The sequence below is a fragment of the Rhamphochromis sp. 'chilingali' genome (assembly GCF_963969265.1).
Source record: "Rhamphochromis sp. 'chilingali' genome assembly, chromosome: 2".
Lineage (NCBI taxonomy): Eukaryota > Metazoa > Chordata > Actinopteri > Cichliformes > Cichlidae > Rhamphochromis > Rhamphochromis sp. 'chilingali'.
Genome location: NC_137930.1, coordinates 13,514,769 through 13,535,585, shown reverse-complemented (window position 1 = coordinate 13,535,585; position 20,817 = coordinate 13,514,769). Strand labels below are relative to the sequence as shown.

General features: G+C 39.4%; 2 protein-coding genes across 2 annotated transcripts in view; one reads left to right on the top strand and one right to left on the bottom strand.

The window, feature by feature from the left end:
- Window positions 1–578: 578 nt before the first annotated feature.
- On the bottom strand, window positions 579–6,742 carry ppwd1 (peptidylprolyl isomerase domain and WD repeat containing 1). The gene is made up of 11 exons (XM_080876246.1): window positions 6,438–6,742; window positions 6,218–6,320; window positions 5,273–5,376; window positions 4,996–5,116; window positions 4,429–4,876; window positions 4,153–4,343; window positions 3,781–3,970; window positions 3,513–3,694; window positions 3,349–3,430; window positions 3,083–3,265; window positions 579–783 (listed from the first exon to the last, which is right to left on the bottom strand). Exons 1-11 carry the CDS (start codon window positions 6,568–6,570, stop codon window positions 640–642), a joined length of 1,881 nt encoding a protein of 626 aa, XP_080732372.1. The 5' UTR covers window positions 6,571–6,742; the 3' UTR covers window positions 579–639.
- Window positions 6,743–6,919: 177 nt separating this feature from the next.
- cwc27 (CWC27 spliceosome associated cyclophilin) overlaps window positions 6,920–20,817 on the top strand; it is a 33,440-nt gene continuing 19,542 nt past the window's right edge. Inside the window, exons 1-10 of the mRNA XM_080876248.1 lie at window positions 6,920–7,252; window positions 7,381–7,477; window positions 7,889–8,001; window positions 8,113–8,256; window positions 8,419–8,517; window positions 8,603–8,706; window positions 10,635–10,704; window positions 10,870–10,949; window positions 11,040–11,082; window positions 11,159–11,334. Of these exons, the coding sequence (XP_080732374.1) occupies window positions 7,211–7,252; window positions 7,381–7,477; window positions 7,889–8,001; window positions 8,113–8,256; window positions 8,419–8,517; window positions 8,603–8,706; window positions 10,635–10,704; window positions 10,870–10,949; window positions 11,040–11,082; window positions 11,159–11,334 (968 nt within the window). The 5' untranslated portion in view covers window positions 6,920–7,210. The remainder of the gene's footprint in view (window positions 7,253–7,380; window positions 7,478–7,888; window positions 8,002–8,112; window positions 8,257–8,418; window positions 8,518–8,602; window positions 8,707–10,634; window positions 10,705–10,869; window positions 10,950–11,039; window positions 11,083–11,158; window positions 11,335–20,817) is intronic.

The following is a 20,817-nucleotide window of genomic DNA, read 5'->3' as shown; positions in this document are numbered from 1 at the left end:
CAGTAATTCTGTAATGTGAAAGTAGTGAAACGTTAAACCTAACACTTACACTTGTCTTGTTATTGAGGAACCATCATTTGAGTTTGATCTTTATTCATTGCTATGTAATGTTAACTATTTGTACTTATGTATAAAAATATTTAAACAACTACAAAAAGAAAAATGCACGTGTGAAAAGCCTTGACGCATAGTTTGCGACATCATTTCAATTTGTTTTGGGGTTTTTTGGAAACGTAGAAGCACAAAGTGCATTGAAACCTTTGTTACCAGTGGACTTGAATATGGCTTTTGTAAATTATACATAATGTGATGCTCTATAATAAATTTATTCGACTGGTAAAGTGACTGATGGTTAAAAAACACCTCAAGATGAACATTCAAAGCACTTCTTACTACAAATATTCTTCACACAGTCACACAGCACTTGTCTCTATCATTCTCTCTCTCTCTCACACACACACACACACACACACACACACACACACACACTCTCTCACACACACACACGCACGCATCGGGGCAACTCAGGGTTCAGCATCTTGCCCGATGATACTTCGACATGTAAACTGGAGACACTCTTATAACAACATTTGGTCTTCTTTAATAAATCGCTGTACATTACATGACAAAGGCATACAATTACTTTATGGTGATGTTAATAATGCTGATGTCTTCATATGGCTTGTCAGTCTTCGGGTTGACTTTGGCATTGGAGATCCTCTGGACTGCCTCCATGCCTTTAGTGCACCTCCCAAACACAGTGTGCTTGTTGTCAAGCCAGGGCTGCAGAAAAACAGAAGCACATAAAGAATTTAAAAAGAAAAAAAAAAAAAAAAATCACACATATGTTGATCTTATAAGCACTTGTTGTCCATTGCTGACCGAGGTCATTATCCTTAACTAAATAAAAAGCATTTTAGTTAAATAAAAGGCAAAAAGCAAGACATTTGAAAAACACAACTAAGTTAAATGAGGGTGGTGCAGAGGTTAGCACCGTCAAATCGAGAGGGCTTGGATTCAGCATCTGGGTGGAGCCTTCTTGTATGCTGTTTGCACACTCTCTCCGGGTACTCTGGCTTCATCCCACAGTCCAAAAATATGTATGTCTTACCTAACAGTACTGCCATCCTTGTTTACACCTTGGTTACTCTAACTCTCTTTTCTGTCTTCCTCTAATGTCCATACAACTTCAACCACTGCTTGCATCATCACCAAAACTCCTTCCATTGGATTCCACAGCCGTCCTTCAGCAGCTCCACCGACTTCTGGTAGATTTGATTACAAGATTTTGCTCCTCGCATTTAAGGAGATTCACAATCTCACTCCACAGTACCTCTCTGAGCTGCTGCCATTTGCACTCTCAGGTCTTCTTTTTATTTCAGAGTCCCTCCTTCCCATTTAAATACCATATAGAGCCTTCAACTGTTAAGCAGCTAAGAAAATGCACGGATGGATAGAACTAACCCCAAACTAACCAAATTTAAGTCTTAGTCAGATCAAATCTGTCAACACAACCTGCAAAATGAGGCTTTGGTGCACATTTATCGAGACTTAGGTGGATTTTTTGTTTCTGCATTAAACCAATGCTGAAACTATGTTATAAGTGCAAACCTTCTCAAGCATACACCAGTAACTACTCAATAACCTGCCCTGCTCTTCTGACAACTGTAGCTACATGTGGTTTGGTTCAGCCTGCAATGTCATTGTTTACTCCTATTCATGTCTGGTAAATATTTTCTCCCCATACTTTTAAATTGACTGGAAGAGATTTGCTAACTAGAGTTTTGGCACCAAAACTGCAAAGCAAGACAGGTATAAATGCTGATTACCCATTATGTGTAGTAAGCTCTGCATAGAGTCAACACAGAATCTTTATCCTGAGAAAAAATCCCCCATATAACAACAAAAAGACTCAAACTAACAATTCATAAAAAGTCAATTGAAAACTATATAAAAAACAAACAAACTCAAAATTAAAAAAAGAGAATTACTATAGTTTTGTTTTATCTCAAACTTCACCCCCCATTTAGAATAATTTGCGTATTAAACCGTGAGTCTGGCTCATGTAGTGATGTTGTGGATTTTGAAAACTTTGGTAAATGTGATGCACCAGGTCTGTGTAGGCTTCCGTTACACTCTGAGTGCCTGACAGTATTCTGTTGCCATGTTACACAGAAACAGAATGAAACCCAACACTCTGCTTGGTCATTTACATGTAACGTTACAAGATTGCTGACACTGATGCTGTTCCAGGAGCGACACCAGACTTTGCTGAATCCTGCATTTTCTGCTGCATTGCAAACGGTGTGTTAATATAAATTAAAAATGACTTCATCTGTAGTTATGGTGAAAGGAAAGTGCACAGGAATTTTTAAGGTTTTACATATCAAGATGTAATAAAACATTATCTAGGTGTTATGAGCACTTCGGTAAATACAACCTTTCAACATTTCAAGCAGGTTGAGGTGTGGACTTTGGGTGGTCCATGGAAACACCTTGATTCTTTTCTTTTTAGTCATTCTGTAGTAGGTTTGCCACTGTGCTTGGGATCATTTGCCTGTTGCACAACCCACTTTCACTTTAGCTGTCAGACAGATGGCTTCACATTTGACTCTAGAATAACTTTGGTTTACACAGAAGTTTCACAGTCAAGTGAATGGCTGAAAGATGCCCAGGTCTAACCATCACCTCACCAATTACATGTTTAGGAGCTGATGTGAGCGGTTTGCGCTGCCATGCCATTTGGTTTCACCAAACCTGACACATTATGACCATAAGTCCTGAGATTTGTTAAATGAATATGAGACAGTGTCATATTTTGTTCTTCGTCTGCGGTTGTTTTGAGCTAATTTACCCAATTACCTAAATTCTTTTTATTATGACCTGTTAAATAAAATCTTAGAGCCAATAAAGGGTGTAATTTATATAATCTTCTTTTTACCATAATTCTAATTATAAGTTTGAAACGGTAATATCACCATCTTACATGTAGCTGTCGTACTTTTTCAGAAAAGTAAATTGACATCTTATTCACACGATGATAAAATACACGTCTGAAAGTGGTTTTAGTTGGGCTACTTACAGTGGGTACCACGGTGATAAAAAACTGTGAGCCATTGGTGCCCGGGCCTCCGTTTGCCATGCTAAGTGTGTATGGGCGGTCGTGTCTCAGCGTGGCGTGGAACTCGTCTTCAAACTCCCCTCCCCAGATGCTCTCTCCTCCCATGCCTGTTCCTGTGGGGTCTCCAGTCTGAATCATGAAGCCCTGTCAACGACAAAGAGAAAAACACTCAGAGCCAGAATCCCACAGTTGATCGCCAAGCTTCATAAAGAAAAAGGACAACGTACCTTGATCACTCTGTGGAATATGTGGCCATTGTAGTATCCATTCCTGCTGTGGACGCAGAAGTTCTCCACAGTTTTGGGGCATCTAAAACCAAAGAGAGGAAAAGTTCTGTTCCTGTCTTCTAAAGTGAAAGGAGGAGCCAAAAGCATTCACACTGAGGACTTACTCCACAGGGAAAAGCTTGATGTGGATGTCTCCCATAGTGGTGTGGATGATGGCACTGTCAGACACTCTCTTGGGGCCCTCGGCCTGCGTGGCGGCCATCACCTCTTCTTTTGAGGGCTTCTCGTTAAAGATGTCTCTGTCGGAATCGGCGCTCTTGGTATCCTCTGGTTCTCTCTTCGAAAACTTCAAAAAGAGACGACAAAAAACTTATAGTAAGATAGGAAAAAATGCAGCGCTGTCACTTTGAAATGAATGCCTTTCTGTCTCACCAAGTAAAAGCGGTTCTTCTTAAAAGCACTACAGAAGATGGTTGGGTCAGGCTCTACGTTCTGTAAGGCAGGGTTGTCAGAAGCTTTCATCTCCACAGTGGGTGCCACTTGCATGGCCTTTGCAACACCTTGGAACAAACTCAGCTGAACCACACGGATGTTCTCCAGCTTCCCAAGGATCCGCACACATCTAGAAAACAAGAAACACAGGGCTCGGGAGTTATATGTCTATATAACTCTGTATGTGACGTTATCACATTTGATTTCATTAGTTTGTATACTACAATTAAAATACTCGTTTACATCTCTTAAACATTATTTTATTACGAAACACAACTGTGATTCAGTCTCCACCTTCATTTGTGAGCATACCTGTTAGTTTCCACATTGATGACCTTGATGCCCAGCATGGTCCCATACAGAACAAAGTGGCCAGTCTCATCAAAGATGATGTTTGCCAGCCGGATACCATCCACCTTCTCTAGTTCTCTCTCCACAGCCATCCGCCTCCCAAACTCCATGTCAGGAAGCTGCTGTCTCATCTGCTGCAGCTCTGTGAACATCTAAGACACATATAGCAGCTGTGATTGGTGTGCAAAATTCATAACGCTAGCAATGATCCAGGCTGAAAGGTGAATGGCAGGTTACCGTTAATGATTCATCAAACACTCGCATTAGTTTTCCTGTTAGGAATCGGAAGATCCTGACTTTCCTATCAGAAGCGATGGTGGCCATCTTCTTCCCATCGGGGGAAAAGGCAAGGCTGGTGGGATAGGTTTTGTGTTTTGCAAATTCATACAAGTCAGTGTCCGTTTTGTATTCCCAATCCACATGTTTGGGGAACTTGAATTCATTTGGAAGGCCTGTCCAGTACTCCAGCATTCCCGCTTTGTCAGCAGACACAATGACTCGAAACTTGGGATTCAGGCGGATTTGGGAAAGCGGTGCGGAGTGCATTTTGTCAAAGACATGGAGGGGGTCGTTGCCTCCCCTGCCATCATAGATGAAGATTTTCCCTGTGGACTTTTCTGAGCAGGCTACTGTGCAGATGGCATCTCCAGGATTATAGATCCACTCAGACTGGCCTGGATGAAAGCTACATATAGACAGATCACAGTAGAGAAACCAATCAAATTAAAGGAGAACTTGCACTCCAAATCTATCAGCAGTAAAAACATTATTGTGTCTGGCCAGAAAATCTTCATTTAGACTCACCCCAACTTCAGCATATTGATCATGTCAAAATTGACCACGTCAAATACTTTCATGGCCTGATCATCACCAACGGAACAGAAAAGGGCCCCTTCCGCACTGACCGCAATGCTTTCTATCACACCTGGGCAAAAAGCAAGAACAGTGTTTATACACATCCTTTTCACTCATTAAAGACATGTTATATTATAAGATACAATGCACTGGGTCTCCATAACTTCCTCTCAGTCCAGTGCCACTAAGAATGTTAAAAAGAAGTTATCACAAATTAAGTTCATACCGAGATGACTTCGAAAGTGTTTGACAAACTCTATCCCCTCGTCCTCCTTCTTCTTCCAAAATTTGACATGGCCATCCTGGCTGGCAGTGAGGATGAAGTCTGACCTGAAACAGCACAATGTTATGGCGTTATTTCAGCTTCAGCCCACTTTTCCCATCCACATCCCATCTACTGACGGAGTTAGACAATCTTTATCTGAAGTAAAGAGAAAATAAAAAAATCAGGATTGCGAATATGGATGCATCAAAGTTTTTCTTTGTTTGCCTGATTGGTTTTGGGGGGGTTGTCATTCAATTTATGCCAGGGAAACAGATAATAATACAATAATACACTTTCAGGCTAAAAGTGATAAGACCCAACAGATAAATGTTAGCCATTACTGATAAAATGTCATCTTACAAGCTTACAGGTCAACAGCAAACAACACAGCTTATATCAGCTGATGGAACTTCATTGTTATTACAGATACAGCACTCAGTGGCTTTTCAAACAAACAATGAACAGACACAACCAACTAATAACATGTAATACAGCCTGCAAGGTTCCTCTATAAACAGAAGGCTGCAGGAAATTGGCATGCCTTGTCACTGGAATGATAGAAAATACATCAATAATAATTATTAAAACGGCTGCCCACTCTTAAATGAAAGAATTACTAAATTCTGGTGCTTCGTTTAGATTTCCCAGGTGATGGTATCATACACGTCACCATTTTAGGTTGACTTTCACGTTGGCACAAGCATGAATGCTAACACTGGATCAGCACAAAGAAAATCCTGGAATATGAAGTATGCTGGCAATACTAATAATTGATAGTTTAGGCATTTTAACATTGCATCGCTTTTATTAAGGTGGTTTAATAAGCTGGATGTAAGCGAGTAGTGCTGTAAAGTGGAAACGCTTCCTCACGTATAAAGGAACGTTTCCTTGTAGCTGCTGACTTACTTTGTACAAACTAAGTGTGTGATGACGTCCCTGTGCATATAGCTCCGTTCATACATTGCAGCCGACGGGAGGTTGTCCAGATAGACACGCTCGTACTCGAGTACTGAGAGAAACAAACACACACAGAAGTTAACGGACGGCGTTTGGCGCTTTATTAGCAGTGATTAGAGAGCAGTCGCAAAAAGCTGCCAGTGTGCCGAATGAACAGCCAGAATCCCACCTTTCCTTTTCTTTGCCTTTGTGGCTTCGCTTGGCATGGGTCCAACCCACTCGGCATCTTCTTCGTCCCCATCCCCATCATGATCAACATCTACTTTGCGCTTCAGTTCCACATTCTTTTCAGTAGCCGCCATTGCCGTGATCGCCCGTGTGGTCCTTCCGTAAATACAGTACTTCCGTTCAGCGCCTAAATCTCTGATTTCTTTGTGCAGTTGTTTTTGTTTCAAGTCTAAGTTGCTAAAATTCTACAATTATTAATTATAAACAACATGTTATGTGTCTCACCTTTTCTCAAGAATGCATAATTATTAGGATTAATGAGATTACGCTGTAATTACACGGAACTTGTTGTTTCCAGAGGGGCTGTTGTGATAGCGCACTAGGAGCGATCCAAAAATCTGTTTCTCTGGGTGAAGTACCGAGCTAGTTTTGGATTGTTTTGTCATCAACACTCTCGGAGTTTGATTCACGTGCGAATAAAAGCTTTTTATATATTTTATGGAAACAGAAAAAAAACAAATTAAGTGACGTTCTTTGAAAAAAAACGGAACAGAAAATCAATAATTAAACCGAAACCCCCTATGTTCTCGGAAGTAAACAATCAACTCATGTATCGCCAATATGGCTGTAAAGAGTGAAATGTGAAATGTATCACATTTAAAGTTACCTACTGTAACAAACTTTACTATCTGTATTTTCGAGGAACCCAAAGTTCAGATCGTGTGAGAATATATTTTTTATTCTGCTAACAAAACACAGAAACGTAGCGGCAGGATGAGCAACATTTACATTCAAGAGCCACCAACAAATGGGAAGGTAAGCGCCCGTTTACAATTTGAACTTCAGTTTTTTCGTGCATAATGTTGCGGATTTGTAGGCACCATTAGCTAGCCACTCCTAACACTGTTTAGCTCTGAATGTATAATTTCGTGGTCTTTTCGCAGGTCCTGTTAAAGACAACAGCAGGTGATATTGACATTGAGTTGTGGTCCAAGGAGGCTCCTAAAGCATGCAGGAACTTCGTGCAGCTGTGCATGGAAGGTAAGAATTCACCAAGGAAGTGCAGAAACCACTGGAGAACAACGTCAAATTCAGTTTGCGCTAAATTAGGCCGAATTATTCCAGGCGTGCCCTTAAAATATATTGGTTTGGTAAAACTAGCCTCTTTAAGCATTAGGCCATGCGCGTGTAAGTGTCATATTTTTATCTTATTTTGAAGATTATTGATGGACTAAATGTGAGTAAATGTTGAGTCTTAGCCATCGTTACTTATATAATTCTTGTAAGCAGAGAAATGGCTGTTATGAGTGTACATAAGACTTTATTTAATCCCAGAAACTATATTCAGCTGAGCACTGTCTTTATTTAAATGTCCTTGTTGGCTCAGATTTCTTGAGGGAACTGTTGTTGCCTTATTGTTTATTTAGTATACAGTATGTCTTGATCTTCTAGGTTATTATGATGGTACAGTGTTCCACAGAGTGGTGCCTGATTTCATCGTTCAGGGGGGAGATCCTACTGGGACAGGGGCAGGCGGAGAGTCCATCTATGGCCGACCATTCAAGGTGAGGCTGCTTTTCTTCTCATTTTATTTTTAATTCTGAAGTGGATTTCTAATTCCTATGAGCAGGTGACACTAAAATACGATGTCTTCTAAACTTTCTTTCGCCTTTCAGGATGAGTTTCACTCTAGGTTGCGCTTCAATCGGAGGGGTTTGGTTGCCATGGCAAATGCAGGGCCACATGACAATGGCAGTCAGTTTTTTCTCACCTTGGGACGTGCAGATGAACTCAACAATAAACATACCATATTTGGCAAGGTAAATCTGTAAGAACATGATGACTTATTCTCTATCTGTATTCATGATTGAATGCTGTCTTCAATGAATATATGAATATACCAAGATGAGTGGCGTTTTCCCCAGGCAGGATGTGCTAAGAGTGTGCCTGACCATTTCTATTTTCTGCAATCCCCACTCCAGGTCACTGGAGACACCGTGTATAACATGCTCAGATTAGCAGAAGTTGAGTGTGATGGTGAGGAAAGACCTCTGAATCCTCACAAGATCAAATCTGCTGAGGTATTTTAGTTCATTCTATTTTACCTGCTCAGCAATATGTTTATCTAGCTTCTGTAATTTAAGCTTTTCTTTTTGTCTGTCCTAGGTGTTACATTCTCCATTTGATGACATCATACCTCGTGAAATAAAGAAACTCAAAAAGGAAAAGGATAAAGAAGAGACGAAGAAATCACAGTCAAAAGCCACAAAGTGAGTGCTCGGCCTTCATCTGTCTTTCTGATTGAAACAAGATCAAGACTGTACCCAGGAGCACCTGCATTTTTGTACATAAGGGAATATATTATGCTTATTTCCATATCTATATATAGATATATATTTTCTTGCACTTTACTAGAGTAGCTTTGCATGATTCACAGTGTAAAATATTACTCATTTGTCTTATACTGAGTCTTATACTGGACCTTGGTCTATGGTTCATCATTTATGTAAAAAAGGTTGAACCTTTAAGGTAACCCATTCTATATGCCAATGTTTTTAGTTACCCCCAGTGTTGTTGCTCCTTTAGCTTATCACCTGCCAGAAGACTACAGAGGTCATAGACCACAAAGTTATTCTGAAGTGAAATCAAGTGTTTACAAACAGTGAAAGTGTCCACTGTAGCTGCTGTTTATAGTTCTCATACACCGATCAGGCATAACACTGACAGTGGTCACACTGATTATCTCTTCATCATGGCACATGTTAGTAGGTGAGATATGTTAGGCAGAAAATTAACTTTTTCCCCCCAATTGATGTTAGAAGCAGGAAAAATAAGCAGTGGTCAGTGTCATTGGCGGCCTGGCTTATAAGGCTTATTGAGGCGCGAGTGATGGCTGGCCCGTGTTTCAATCCAACAGTTGAGATACTGTAGCTCAAACTGCCAAAAATGTATTGCTGTTTCTGATAGAATCACAATACACTGTACAGTTGTGTATGCATAGGCACAGACCAGTCAGCATGCCCATGCTGACCCCTGTCCACCACAGAAAGCACCAAGCAGTAGTACTGAACTACAGAGCAATGGAAGAAGGTGGCCTGGTCTGATGAATTACGTGGATGTGCATCGTTTACCTGCCTTACACCTACAATCAGGCCTGTTTAATTTTTCAAAAATGGTGTGAGGACAAGAAGCACAACAGTGAGTTTTAAGTGTTGACTTGGCATCCAAATTCTATTTAGAGGATCTGTTGCTAGCATCATGGTGCCAGATACCATAGCACACCTTCAGCAGTCTTGTCGAGTCAGGGACCGAGACAATATTAGGCAGGTGGCCATAATGCCTGATTTGTGTATGTGCTGTTATCCCTGATCTTTGGTGTTTTGTGTATATGTTGGTGTTAAAATGTTAGAAAACAATATATTCACACAGATTGCTTAGGTCAGTATGAAACCTCTGCTTTTGGTCTCTTGGCACCTAGGGATTTATTGTACCTGTGCTAACATCATTATTATTATTATTATTATTTGAAACTTTGGCTCTGGTTTATACACTATATGGACAAAAGTGTCTGGCTACTTACACGCTACATCTACAGGAGCTGATCGGCCATTGAAACCCATGCCACGAAGCCAGTAGCACGTCATAATTGTGCTGATGTGAGGCTGAGAACTCTGTAGTTTCTAGGTCAGCAGAGCATTGATGATTACATGCATTGTGCCTCAGCATCTCAGTAACTTTATATGGTCTGCCACGCTGTGATTGAGTTGCTGTAGTTTCTAAAGCCTTCCTCTTTGGAATAATGCCACTTACAATTGATCATGGAATATCTTGGATGGAAGAAATTTCACAAACTAACTTGCTGATCCTAATTCAGGTCTATGCTCCGTGTCATGAAGCTTTTTAGAGCGACCATTCTTTCACAAATGTTGTGAAGGCAGACTGCATGGCTTACATACACCTGAGGCAATGTGACTTAAAACACCTGAATGCAAAGATTGGCAGGTCCAGTATATTTGGCCTCTCTTTGAAGAACCTGAATGATAGCCTGAACTAGAGGTAAAAAGTTTAATAGGTCCTCTTTAAACTCATTACTGTTTGCTACATGTTTAATTTATTTTTAGTGCCAATAATGTTATTGATAAAGATTTATAACAATATGTTATTTCCCTGCAGTTACCCATGTTGGTGTGTTTTGTAGGAATTTCAGTCTTTTATCATTTGGAGAGGAAGCTGAAGAAGATGAGGAGATGGTGAACCAAGTCAGCCAGGTACTGGATCATAAAACCATTATATGTGGGCACCTCTGACATTTACTCTTGTGCCACTCACACATCATAACTAGGTGTATATTAGAAATATTAAAAAATTTCAAAAAGTACATAGACATGTAAATAACTGTTGTCTGGGCATTTTTCTTTTCTTTTTTTAAATAGACATTCAAGGGAAAAAGCAAAAGCAGCCATGACCTTTTGAAAGATGATCCCAGACTGAGCTCTGTTCCAGCAGTTGATAAGTAATTCATTAATAGTTATAAAACTATTTTAATTTCCTTTTTAAATTTGAATTATTAAAAAGTCTGAACCTATGTTTGCTCTGCTCACAGGGGTAAGAAGAAAAAAGCATCTGCATCTGGTGATGCAGCTTTGGTAAGTCTTTTAGATTTTCCTCCATTTGCACTCAGAGGCGAAGTATCAGCGTTAAGTGTTTGATGTGTTTCTCCAGTCAGGTGACGAGGCTGACGATGATGTTGAGGACGACATGGACACAGATGAGGAATATGACTCGGAGAAGAAAGAGAAGATCAGAGAGCTCATAAGTAAAAAGCTAAAGAAGGAAAAAGGTGGAGAGAAAGTGGCAGAGCCCATTGAAGAGGAGCAAGAAAAAAAGATGAGCCGCAGGTATGTTTTTTTTCCTTGGTTGTTTGTTTGGTTTTTTGCAACCCTGCTGCAAATAAATTAAACTAAACTACTAGAAAAATTTAAAACGTAGCTACTGCATAATGATCTCTCTGAAATTATGTATTTTGAAAAATTTTACCACTAAAAGCTGTTGTGTATAGTTAAAATTACATGGCTGCTAAAAACAAAAAAAATAGTATTTCATAGTTTTTTCAGCAGCGTCTTATGGTTGTTGTTGTTGAACTTGTAATGTGGTGTGACATCCTGGTGGGGGAGCTATTGGACTATGTAATATATAGATGATGCTAAACCTTACCTATTGCTGATTGTTATTGTAACTTTTATTTTTCTGACAAGGAAAATATTTAGTAAGTCCAAGAGACAAAATGTTACTTTTCAGTGTTCATAGCTGCATATTTTTTTCTTTTTTCAATTAGGTAATTGTTAGTCTGAGATTCCTAAAGACATAGCAGTGCAACACAATGATAAACAACAATTTGAAACCCACAAATTTCATTCAGATGTGATAAATAAAAGCACCAAATTTCAGTTTATGAGAAGCAGGAAATGGTAAACCTTTAGCATCTTTACTAGAAAAATGTCATTGTTTTAGCTCCACCTTGACCTAATCTTGAAATTTCATGACAACAAGAACAAATTCAAGAGAGATGAGAAGGATTTGTATAATATTTTAACAGCTCAGTGGCCTAGACACAGTAGAAACAATCATTAGCTCGTATTAATTAGTGCCTCTCTGCAGCAGCAAATCCTCTTGAACAGTCATGCTACAGTTTCTCTGATGCAGTCGTGGTTGGATTGCTGGAGGACTTTGTTGTACAAATTAATGTATATTTAACAATTTAGATTTGGTGTTACTTGTTCGTGAGCTATTTTAGATTGTCATCCTTTAGTGCCACCCTTACAGCCACTTTGATGCTGCCTTGCTCACCATACTGGAAAGAAGGTTTCCAGACTGAGGCACTTGAGGCATGTAGGGAGGAGTGGTTCATACCTTGGCGTCACTATTTGAAACTTTAGTCATGTTTAATTTGAGCACCCACCATTGTAACTATATATGTCACAGAAGATAAGAAAATGCATAATAGATACCCCTTTTTAAGTCATTAGTAGCAAAACATTTATCTTTAACAGGCATATATTAACTGGATTTATTTAAAATATTCCTCAGATGTATTTAAGCATTCTAATGTGAGAGATTTCTAACCTGAAATAGATGGAGAACCTTAATCTTTATTCGATTTTTAGATAAAAGTGAGCCCAATTAGTTATGAAAAAAAGTAATAGGGCCAACTTGGTTCTTTTTATTCATGTGTAGTGATTTATCCAGTTTCAAGAGCTGGATCCAGAGAATATTTGAAGCTTTGGCTTGAAATGAGTTAAATTACAAATACGTTATCACAATACATTTTTACAGGACCCTGTGTAGTCTTACAAAATAGTTAGTACACCCGATCATAGCTTTAGCAGCATTCACTGGAAATAATTGTTTTGTGTTTGACCCTATCAATCTCTCACATCGCTGTGGAGGAATTTTGGCCCACTCTTCTCAACATTGCTTCAGTTCATTGAGGTTTGCAAACATTCGTTTATGCACGTTTTTCTTAAGATCCAGTCACAGCATTTCAAACAGATTGAGGTCTGGGCTTTGCTGGGCCATTGCAACACCTTGATTCTTTTCTCTTTTTTTTTTTCCAGCCATTCTGTTGTAGATTTGCGGCTGTGATGGGGATCACTGTCCCATCGCATGACCCAGTTTCAGCAAAGCTTTAGCTGTCGACAGATGGCCTCGCGTTTGACATTAGAGTATGTTAGTATACAGAGGAGTTTATGGTTTACTCAGTGATTGTTAGGTGCCCAAATCCTCTAGCTGCAAAACAAGTATATATCATCAGGCCTCCCCCATCCTGCTTGACAGTTGGTGTGAGGTGTTTGCGCTGATATGCTGTGCTTGTTTTTTGACTAAAATAATCTCCACTTTGACCTTGTCTGTCCGAAGAACATTGCTCCAGAAGTCTTTTTGTTGTTGTTGTTGTCGTTTTGTTTTTTTAACCACAGTCTATATAAAAGACAAGCACAGCCTCCTCTGTAGTTTATCTTCATGGTAATCTCTTTCTTGATCTTCCAGTGTCAGGAGTGACCATATTTAGACAAGAGCTTCAGTGGGCTGCCCACTAGGAGCTGTTGTGACCTGAGGGTTGTTTTGGCCAGCAGGAGTAGAAAACAGTATTCTTGAACGATGCGCAGCTCTCTTATACTCACCTATAAGCTTTTCCACAGTGTCCATGGGAGCAGGTGTGGACCACAAACAAATAGAGGCAAACGTGCTTTCTCTCTTTCTCAAGAGGGCCCACTATGTCTGCTTGTCTCTTCCTACGCATAATGTTAAATCACCTCTCAACCACCTTTCCTCTCAAAAAGGAGAGGTGGTTGTAGACCAAAAAAATATGATGGAACAAAAAACAATGCAGTTAAATACTTAAAACAATAAGTATCAGTCCTGAACCAGTTGTTATACATTAAATGTCAATAAATCTGTGTGTGAAGTTTTTTGATAGTTTGATTTGATGCGTGAATGCAAAGGTATTCATTTCAGTGTTTGAGCGAATTCAGGATCTTTCTGTGTTTTTAAAGTGTGACTCTTTGTTTGCATTTGTCTTCGAGGGTGGGTCACTCTGACTGGTTAATGCTAAATGTTTGGATTTTTAATCTGGATAACTTTCATTCCACATTAACATAGTGAATACATGTCATGGAGTATGGCTATATCCTGGTAGTGGAATTGTATAATTCCATTTGTTTACAAAAGGCACCATAAATATTTCCAAACGTCCACTTTAGTGGCTTCAGTTTGCAGAGTCCTAACACAAAGCTGACAGCTGTAGGATACAGCTGTGTGTCTGTCAGAACATTTGCAGCCCTAACTAGAAGCATCAATGAAGTTCACACACGAGATATAAAGAAGAATCATCCTCATACAGTTTTTATGAAGCGAGAGAAACTCAAGCTATGGAAAAACTGTTCCTATTTAGGGAATACTCTATGAATTTTTATTGGAAATTTGAAGTTGGGCGATTCACAAGACAGACTAAAAAGAATGGTCTAAATCAAAGTAGCAGAGACTGAAGAATCTTCCTGCTCCTATGCTGTTAGATATAACCTGGAAGCCATACATTTTAGACATCCTGCTTGAAGAACTATGATGGAAGTTTGAAGTTCTTATTAAGAAACCAAGACTAATATCATGCACCCTGATTTCATGAGTAGCAGTGGATGAACTTAAGAAAGTTCCTGCTCACAGCCATTTTGATTCTTTACATTTGCCGTGGAAAACTTTGAGGTCAGAATTCAGAAATTTCAGACCATAAAGTCCTAGTCAATAGTATCTGAAAAGCTCCAAACAAATCACTAGAGCCTCCTTTTCCCATGATACAGCTAACTTCACATTTAAACTTTAAGCACAAGCCCAAACTTAGAATACCCAATATTGTATAACTGATAAGTGTTTTTCACTTGTTACGAAACTCTCTTCAGAGCCAAAGAGACATTAAACAACTGATTTCAAAGCCTCCTTGTGACAAGTACACTAAACTTGCAGTGGCTCTTCAAGAAAAATTGTCTACTAGAAGTCCTTATCTCCAGTTCTCCTACTTTTTCCCCAACATGATTTATTTAGTTCTCACCCAATGAAGTGGAGTCTAACCTGTTTTTTTTTTTACATTACCTCCAGCTCTGTCAATACACACCCACTTACTTTGATACATTCTCACAAACACATGCACGCACACACACCAAAGCTCGCACGTCTCCGTTGTTTCTCACTGGACCAACATCAGGACTCTGCTCTTTGAAGCAGGAAAATTGGCATTCAACACGAATTGCTTACTTAGCAGTAAACAGCACGTCTGTCCAAGCCAGCCGTATGAGCGCAATGGAGGTGAGAGTGATGGTGTGTGTGATAATATTTGGATGAAAATGACCTGTGGAGAATGGAGAGAGTGATTTAACAGTTATCTCTCCACAATATCCTCTTCACAGGTAGCTCTCAGCACACATAATCAACATACCCCTCTCTCATTAGTGCTAATAGGATAAAGAGTGGGCCCCCAGTCAGATGTGTGTGTGTGTGTGTGTGTGTGTGTGTGTGTGTGTGTGTGTGTGTGTGTGTGTGTGTGTGTGTGTGTGTGTGCGTGCCCTGACTGACAGCCAGCCCAATGCAGGCAGACTGCAGTATATTAAACACAAGCGCAGATTGTTTTGCTACAAGAACTGTAACCCAACACAGTGGTTTGTCTTGGCAGGGAATCAAAGAGCAGGCTGGTAGGTACAGTGTTAGTACAGGACAAAGGGGGCATTGTTGCAGGGTGAGCTTGCTCTCCCACCGTTGCTTTGCTTTGGGCTTTCAGCTACTTTGTCCGCAAGGAAGAACACCAACTGCTATCTAGTCACCTGGGAAAAAGGAGGCAGGATGTTAACAGCAGTCACTAATCTCCATTCTGTCTGATGGCCTTCACTGCTGCATGACTTCTGCTATTTGGTCTTTCATTTAATTCCTTTGTAGTTGCTATGTGTGTGAGTATGTGAGAGAGAGATATACAGGTTTGTAGTGACTTACGGAGTAAATTTTACAAAGCTCCCCCTATTGCTGAGAAAACCATGAAATTAGGAGCGTGCATGAATCCAAAATAGTTTTGACTTGATGTAAAAACTGTCTTAAGTTGCCTTCCAGGAGCCAGATGATATTCCACTGCAATATTCCGTCATTGCAAAATGCTTGGACTTGTTCATATTCAGCATTCAGCTTCCAAATAATAGTTTACCTCTGAATATAACTTTAAAACTAAGGATACAATTGATCAAAACACATTCATTTCTCTCAGAGTTTGCCTCAACTTGTTGTGTAGTCGATGTTGTGGGTACCTCTCTTTAAGCCTTTACACTTACAGTTTGACACTCCCTTTATGTTACTATTGATCAAGTGCCTTTGCTCTTTCAAGTGGGCCTCTTTGTCTTGAGTGGGAAGGTGGGGGGTGCTTTATAAAAGACACTACGGAATGAAGTCCCAAAAGCAGTGTATGTGGTAGTCGCCACTTTTGTTAAACCCGACGGGGCATGACTGGGGAAGCAAAACGCTTCCATATGGCTGTGGGACACAGGGTGAGCTGCTTCTGCCAGCATGGCCTGGCTCCCTCTGCTGTTTCTGGTAATGGCTTTTTAGTTACAGCAGACTGAAGATAATGACAGAACAGCACATCCTGTTATTTATTTCACTTGTTATCACTTATGTGTATTTGGTGACTTAGTAATACAGATGGAATGACTTTTTTTTTTAAATTCAGTGCGTCTTCCAGATTTTTATTTTCATGTCATCTGTAGAATATTCTAATTAAAATTACATTTTGTAGGGACTTGTGTGTATTTTTAGTGTAGGTGTATACACATGATACATAGAAATGTATTTAGGTGTGAATAAATGTAGGAAAATAAAGGATCCAGTATCTGATTTACAGTGACTTTTCAATATTGATTATGATGTAGATTTTCTTCTTTAGAGTGTAAGAATACTGGATTTTGGGGCCCAATTCCAGCAGCAGTTTTGGGGTAGTAAAAAATGTATTCATCAGCACACTGCTCCTCTGTGATGCAACGCTCCTACGTGTGCTACAGACAATACTAAGTGTGTTTTAAACAAAGAAGTTGAAGCCATTCTGTATGACATTCTGTTTAATGACACTATTTCTGAAGCTACCCAAGCATCTTTTTTGAGTGTTGTACTATATTACAAAAATAAAGTTTTACAGCCAGTATAAGAGTATGCCAATATCAGTATATTATATTGGCTGTAAATTAATGTTTAATGTTCCTTTCAAACATTTCCAGCCCAAAGAAATTTTAACATCTTAAAAGAAAACCAGGAGATATTCTCATCTGAGGACATGGAACCAGTGAATTTGTATATAATATATAATTTCTAGTTATCATAGTGTCAAACTCCTCGAGAGAAAAGAAAAATCTATGTTCCCTCTGGCACTCTGCCACGTGCTCTAATCAAAGCTGTGTGTGTTTTAATCTTGTGAATGTCTTCTTAATTCGTTGAGTTGTTTAGTCTATAAAATGTTACCACAATTTTCCAAAACCTGAGAGTAAATGTTTGTGGGAGAGTCAGTTTACGTTAATATAAAACAGAGGAAAACCAAATCTTCATGTTGGAGAAGGTTTTAGTTGAAAAACGACTATAAAGATTAATCATTTTTCAAACGAGTTGCTGACTCGCTTTCCGTTGATTGACTAACTAATGAATTGACCGGCCCCTGTAGTTCTATTCTTCATCTGTTGGTCTTCTGCCACGTTGGGTCTGTTTCTCTTTCCACATTTCAAACATCTTTTCAGTATTTAAAACACCTTAAGAAAGCATTCCCTTAGCCTTGTGGACAGTTTACCTTAAATGAGACATCAGACACTAATTATCCGACCAAGCTGCAGACAATATGTCACTGTGAATTAATTGGCTGCACTTGTCTCTTGTCATTGGTCATAACCCAGTGCGTTCTCAGGGAAAGGTTGCAGAGATCATGAAAGCATTCAGCGCTGCATTTGTACAGAAACCTGCTTGAGATAATCCAGTTCTTGGCAGCAGAGTTGTGTATGTTTTGGAACTGCCAGGTTTACACATCTCTGGACCACTGTAGCATGTCTGCACCATATGGGGCACTTGCTTGCTGGAAACAGGTCCATACAGCAATGCATATCTAAGATGTGTGAAGTTTTGAGGGTTTTTTTGTTTGTTTGTTTTATATAATTCAAAGTGAATAAAAAGCAAAAGTGAGGCTTGGAGTGAGGCTTGGACTGTAATCAACATCATCATCTGATACTGTGCACATTTATGTCTTATTCTCTCATAAAGGCAAAATATTTAAGTGAAGTAGAAAATGTGAAACTAAGTATAATTCATACAGTTAATACTCTATGACATTAATGAGTTACTTCCAGCATAACTGATTAGATGAAGGCTAAAGCATCGTTTCAGAAATTAGGCAGGTGAAGCACTCTAAAAAGGAACCTTGGTCCACTGCGTTGACCTAGATCACTTTGCAAAGTCCTGCAAATTCCTGCGTTGAGGTTAGATTCTTCAACTCCAGCTCACAGTTCTCCTTGGCTTTTGACCAAGCCATGGAGTGCCCCCCGAGGGGAGTTCACCCAGCCACCTTGTTATTCTAGCACATTCATCCACATCACTTGCTCAGTCATTAGACTGGATTTAATCCAACATAGCAAAGAGAAGCTGCTGCTGCCACCCTTGTGGTGTACTTACTCTAAACAACTCTGAGGTGTTAAATTTTACTTTTAGACATACTTTTGACCCATCTTAATCACGCTGTGGCCACATTTTAAGTGAAAACTGTTTGATTTCTGTCAGTATTTACATTTCGTGAAAGCCATTTGAAGGCAAGATGAGAATACAAAGAAATCCAAAAAAGGATAGCACAGCGTGCTTGTCTATTTTGGAAAAACTATTGAATTTTTGATGAACCATACAGTCATCACTTTACTATTTTTAAGGTTGTCAAATTCCTGTGTCAGCCTCAGACTCCTGCCAGACACTGGAGTATTAAATGCAAGGTTCGGAATCATGAGTACTTGGTCTACTGCCAATCACTTCATATGCTTTCTTTATGAAAAGTTAATCATCCACAGCTCTCTGGTTTTCACATTTCTTGAATTTTCAGAAGGAGTGACAGTAGCTGGCAGCCCCAAAGTACACTCAGACCGCAGGGGCTAGTAGGGAGTCACAAGAAAGATTGATAATATATCTAGTCCTGCCAGTTTTGGTCTGTTTATCTGGCAACAAATGACAACAGATGAGTGCCTCTCCGATTGGCCTTGTTTTTTAAAATGATTGTTAAATCAGTCTCTCCTGCTGGCAAATAGATTGCCTTATTGAGTAAAGGGATGGGTAGACTTGCAGAAATGGGACAAGAAGGAGCTACCCTGTGCTTTGTCTATCCTTTATTCTCTTCTTCAGTTATTCTTGCCTTGCAATGAATGAAGTGTTGTTAAAGTGTTATTTTCTTTTGGGTTTTTTCCTTGTTTTTTGCTGAACCTGAGTTATAAATGTCCATCTTAACATTGATAATGCTGGCTGCCTAAAAAAAAATCTATGACTAAAACATGCGTTTACATACATTAGACAAAACATTGTGATTCGGACTGGGCAACAAGTGTAGAAACAGAGTAGTTTGTTGTGTTATGATGTGAGGGTCTTGGGAGGAATTTGCTGAGCCCTGAGGGGAGTCCTAACAGGTGTTGGTGGGGCTTTTCCTGTCCTTTCTGCCCTTTTTTTCTTTATTGGCACCATGGTTATGGGGCTGATTGTTCAGCTGTTGCCTTGGATACATCTCCTGTTTTCCTAATGGCAACATGTCAAGGCAGGCCAAAAATGATCACGTAGTCCAGTGTGTTCTTTACTCAAAAATAGGCTTGAAAAATCCTTCCTATTAATGCCCATTAATGCCAGAGAAGTGTCAGGGATGATGTTCCTATAAAACCCACAAGATTAAAGATTAAAGGCCATTTGGAAATCCCAAATGTATGATCATCAGTACTGCCAAAACTACAGAATCTCCTCACTATTAAATGAATGGGGAGCTTCTGTATAAGGATAATATAATATAGTGTACTGCACAGCCTTTGCCAACAAGTCTTTACTATTAGAATGGTCACCTGAGCTCAGTGAGCTGTGAAAGATGGCTACTGCCACTAGTAAAATAACAACAACAATAATAATAACAAAAACTTGTGAAAAGCAACATGCCTGCAGCCTATGTGACTTTTTGGAGGCAGGTAAATTTGTGTTGACTAGGTGCACTCAAAAAAAAAAGTATTAAATAAATCATAGAAAGGATTTCCACGCGATTAAATTGCTTTATTTTAGCATTATGCAGTTCTATTATTCCAACTTAATGTACTTCAGTTGGACCAACTTATGATGAATCAACTTATTTAATGCAGTTGAGTCCAACTTAGTTTAACCCATGCAAATTACATTAGTCCAACAAAAGTAGTTGCTGCTAATAGAAAGCCATTTATTAATGCTGAAATCCTTTCCATGATTAAGTTCATTTAAAGGGTTATTTTTTTGAAATGTTAAAAAAAATTAGAGTCTGGATAACATAAAACTTGCCGGTCTATTGCAGGGCTAACACAGAGAACAATTTGCAGTCACATTGACACTTATGGGTAATTTAGAATTACCATTTAACCTAACCCCACTAACTGCATGTCTTTGGACTGTGGGAGGAAGTCAGAGTATCCGGAGAGAACCAATGCAGGCCAGATGGTTGATTTGAACTCAGGACCTTCTTCTTGTGAGGCAACAGTGCTAAGCAGTGCACCACCGAGCTGTCAATGATTATTTACAACAAGTACACAAATAACAAGGAAAGATATAGATAGATATAGATTTTT

Excerpts from the sequence above, each read along its gene's own strand:
- ppwd1 (XM_080876246.1), bottom strand. The coding sequence starts at position 6,570 with ATGGCGGCTACTGAAAAGAATGTGGAACTGAAGCGCAAAGTAGATGTT. Across the intron at positions 3,695-3,780 it reads AGAAGAACCGCTTTTACTTG|TTTTCGAAGAGAGAACCAGA; the intron begins GTGAGACAGAAA and ends CTCTTTTTGAAG. Across the intron at positions 784-3,082 it reads TTATCACCGTGGTACCCACT|CCCTGGCTTGACAACAAGCA; the intron begins GTAAGTAGCCCA and ends GTTTTTCTGCAG.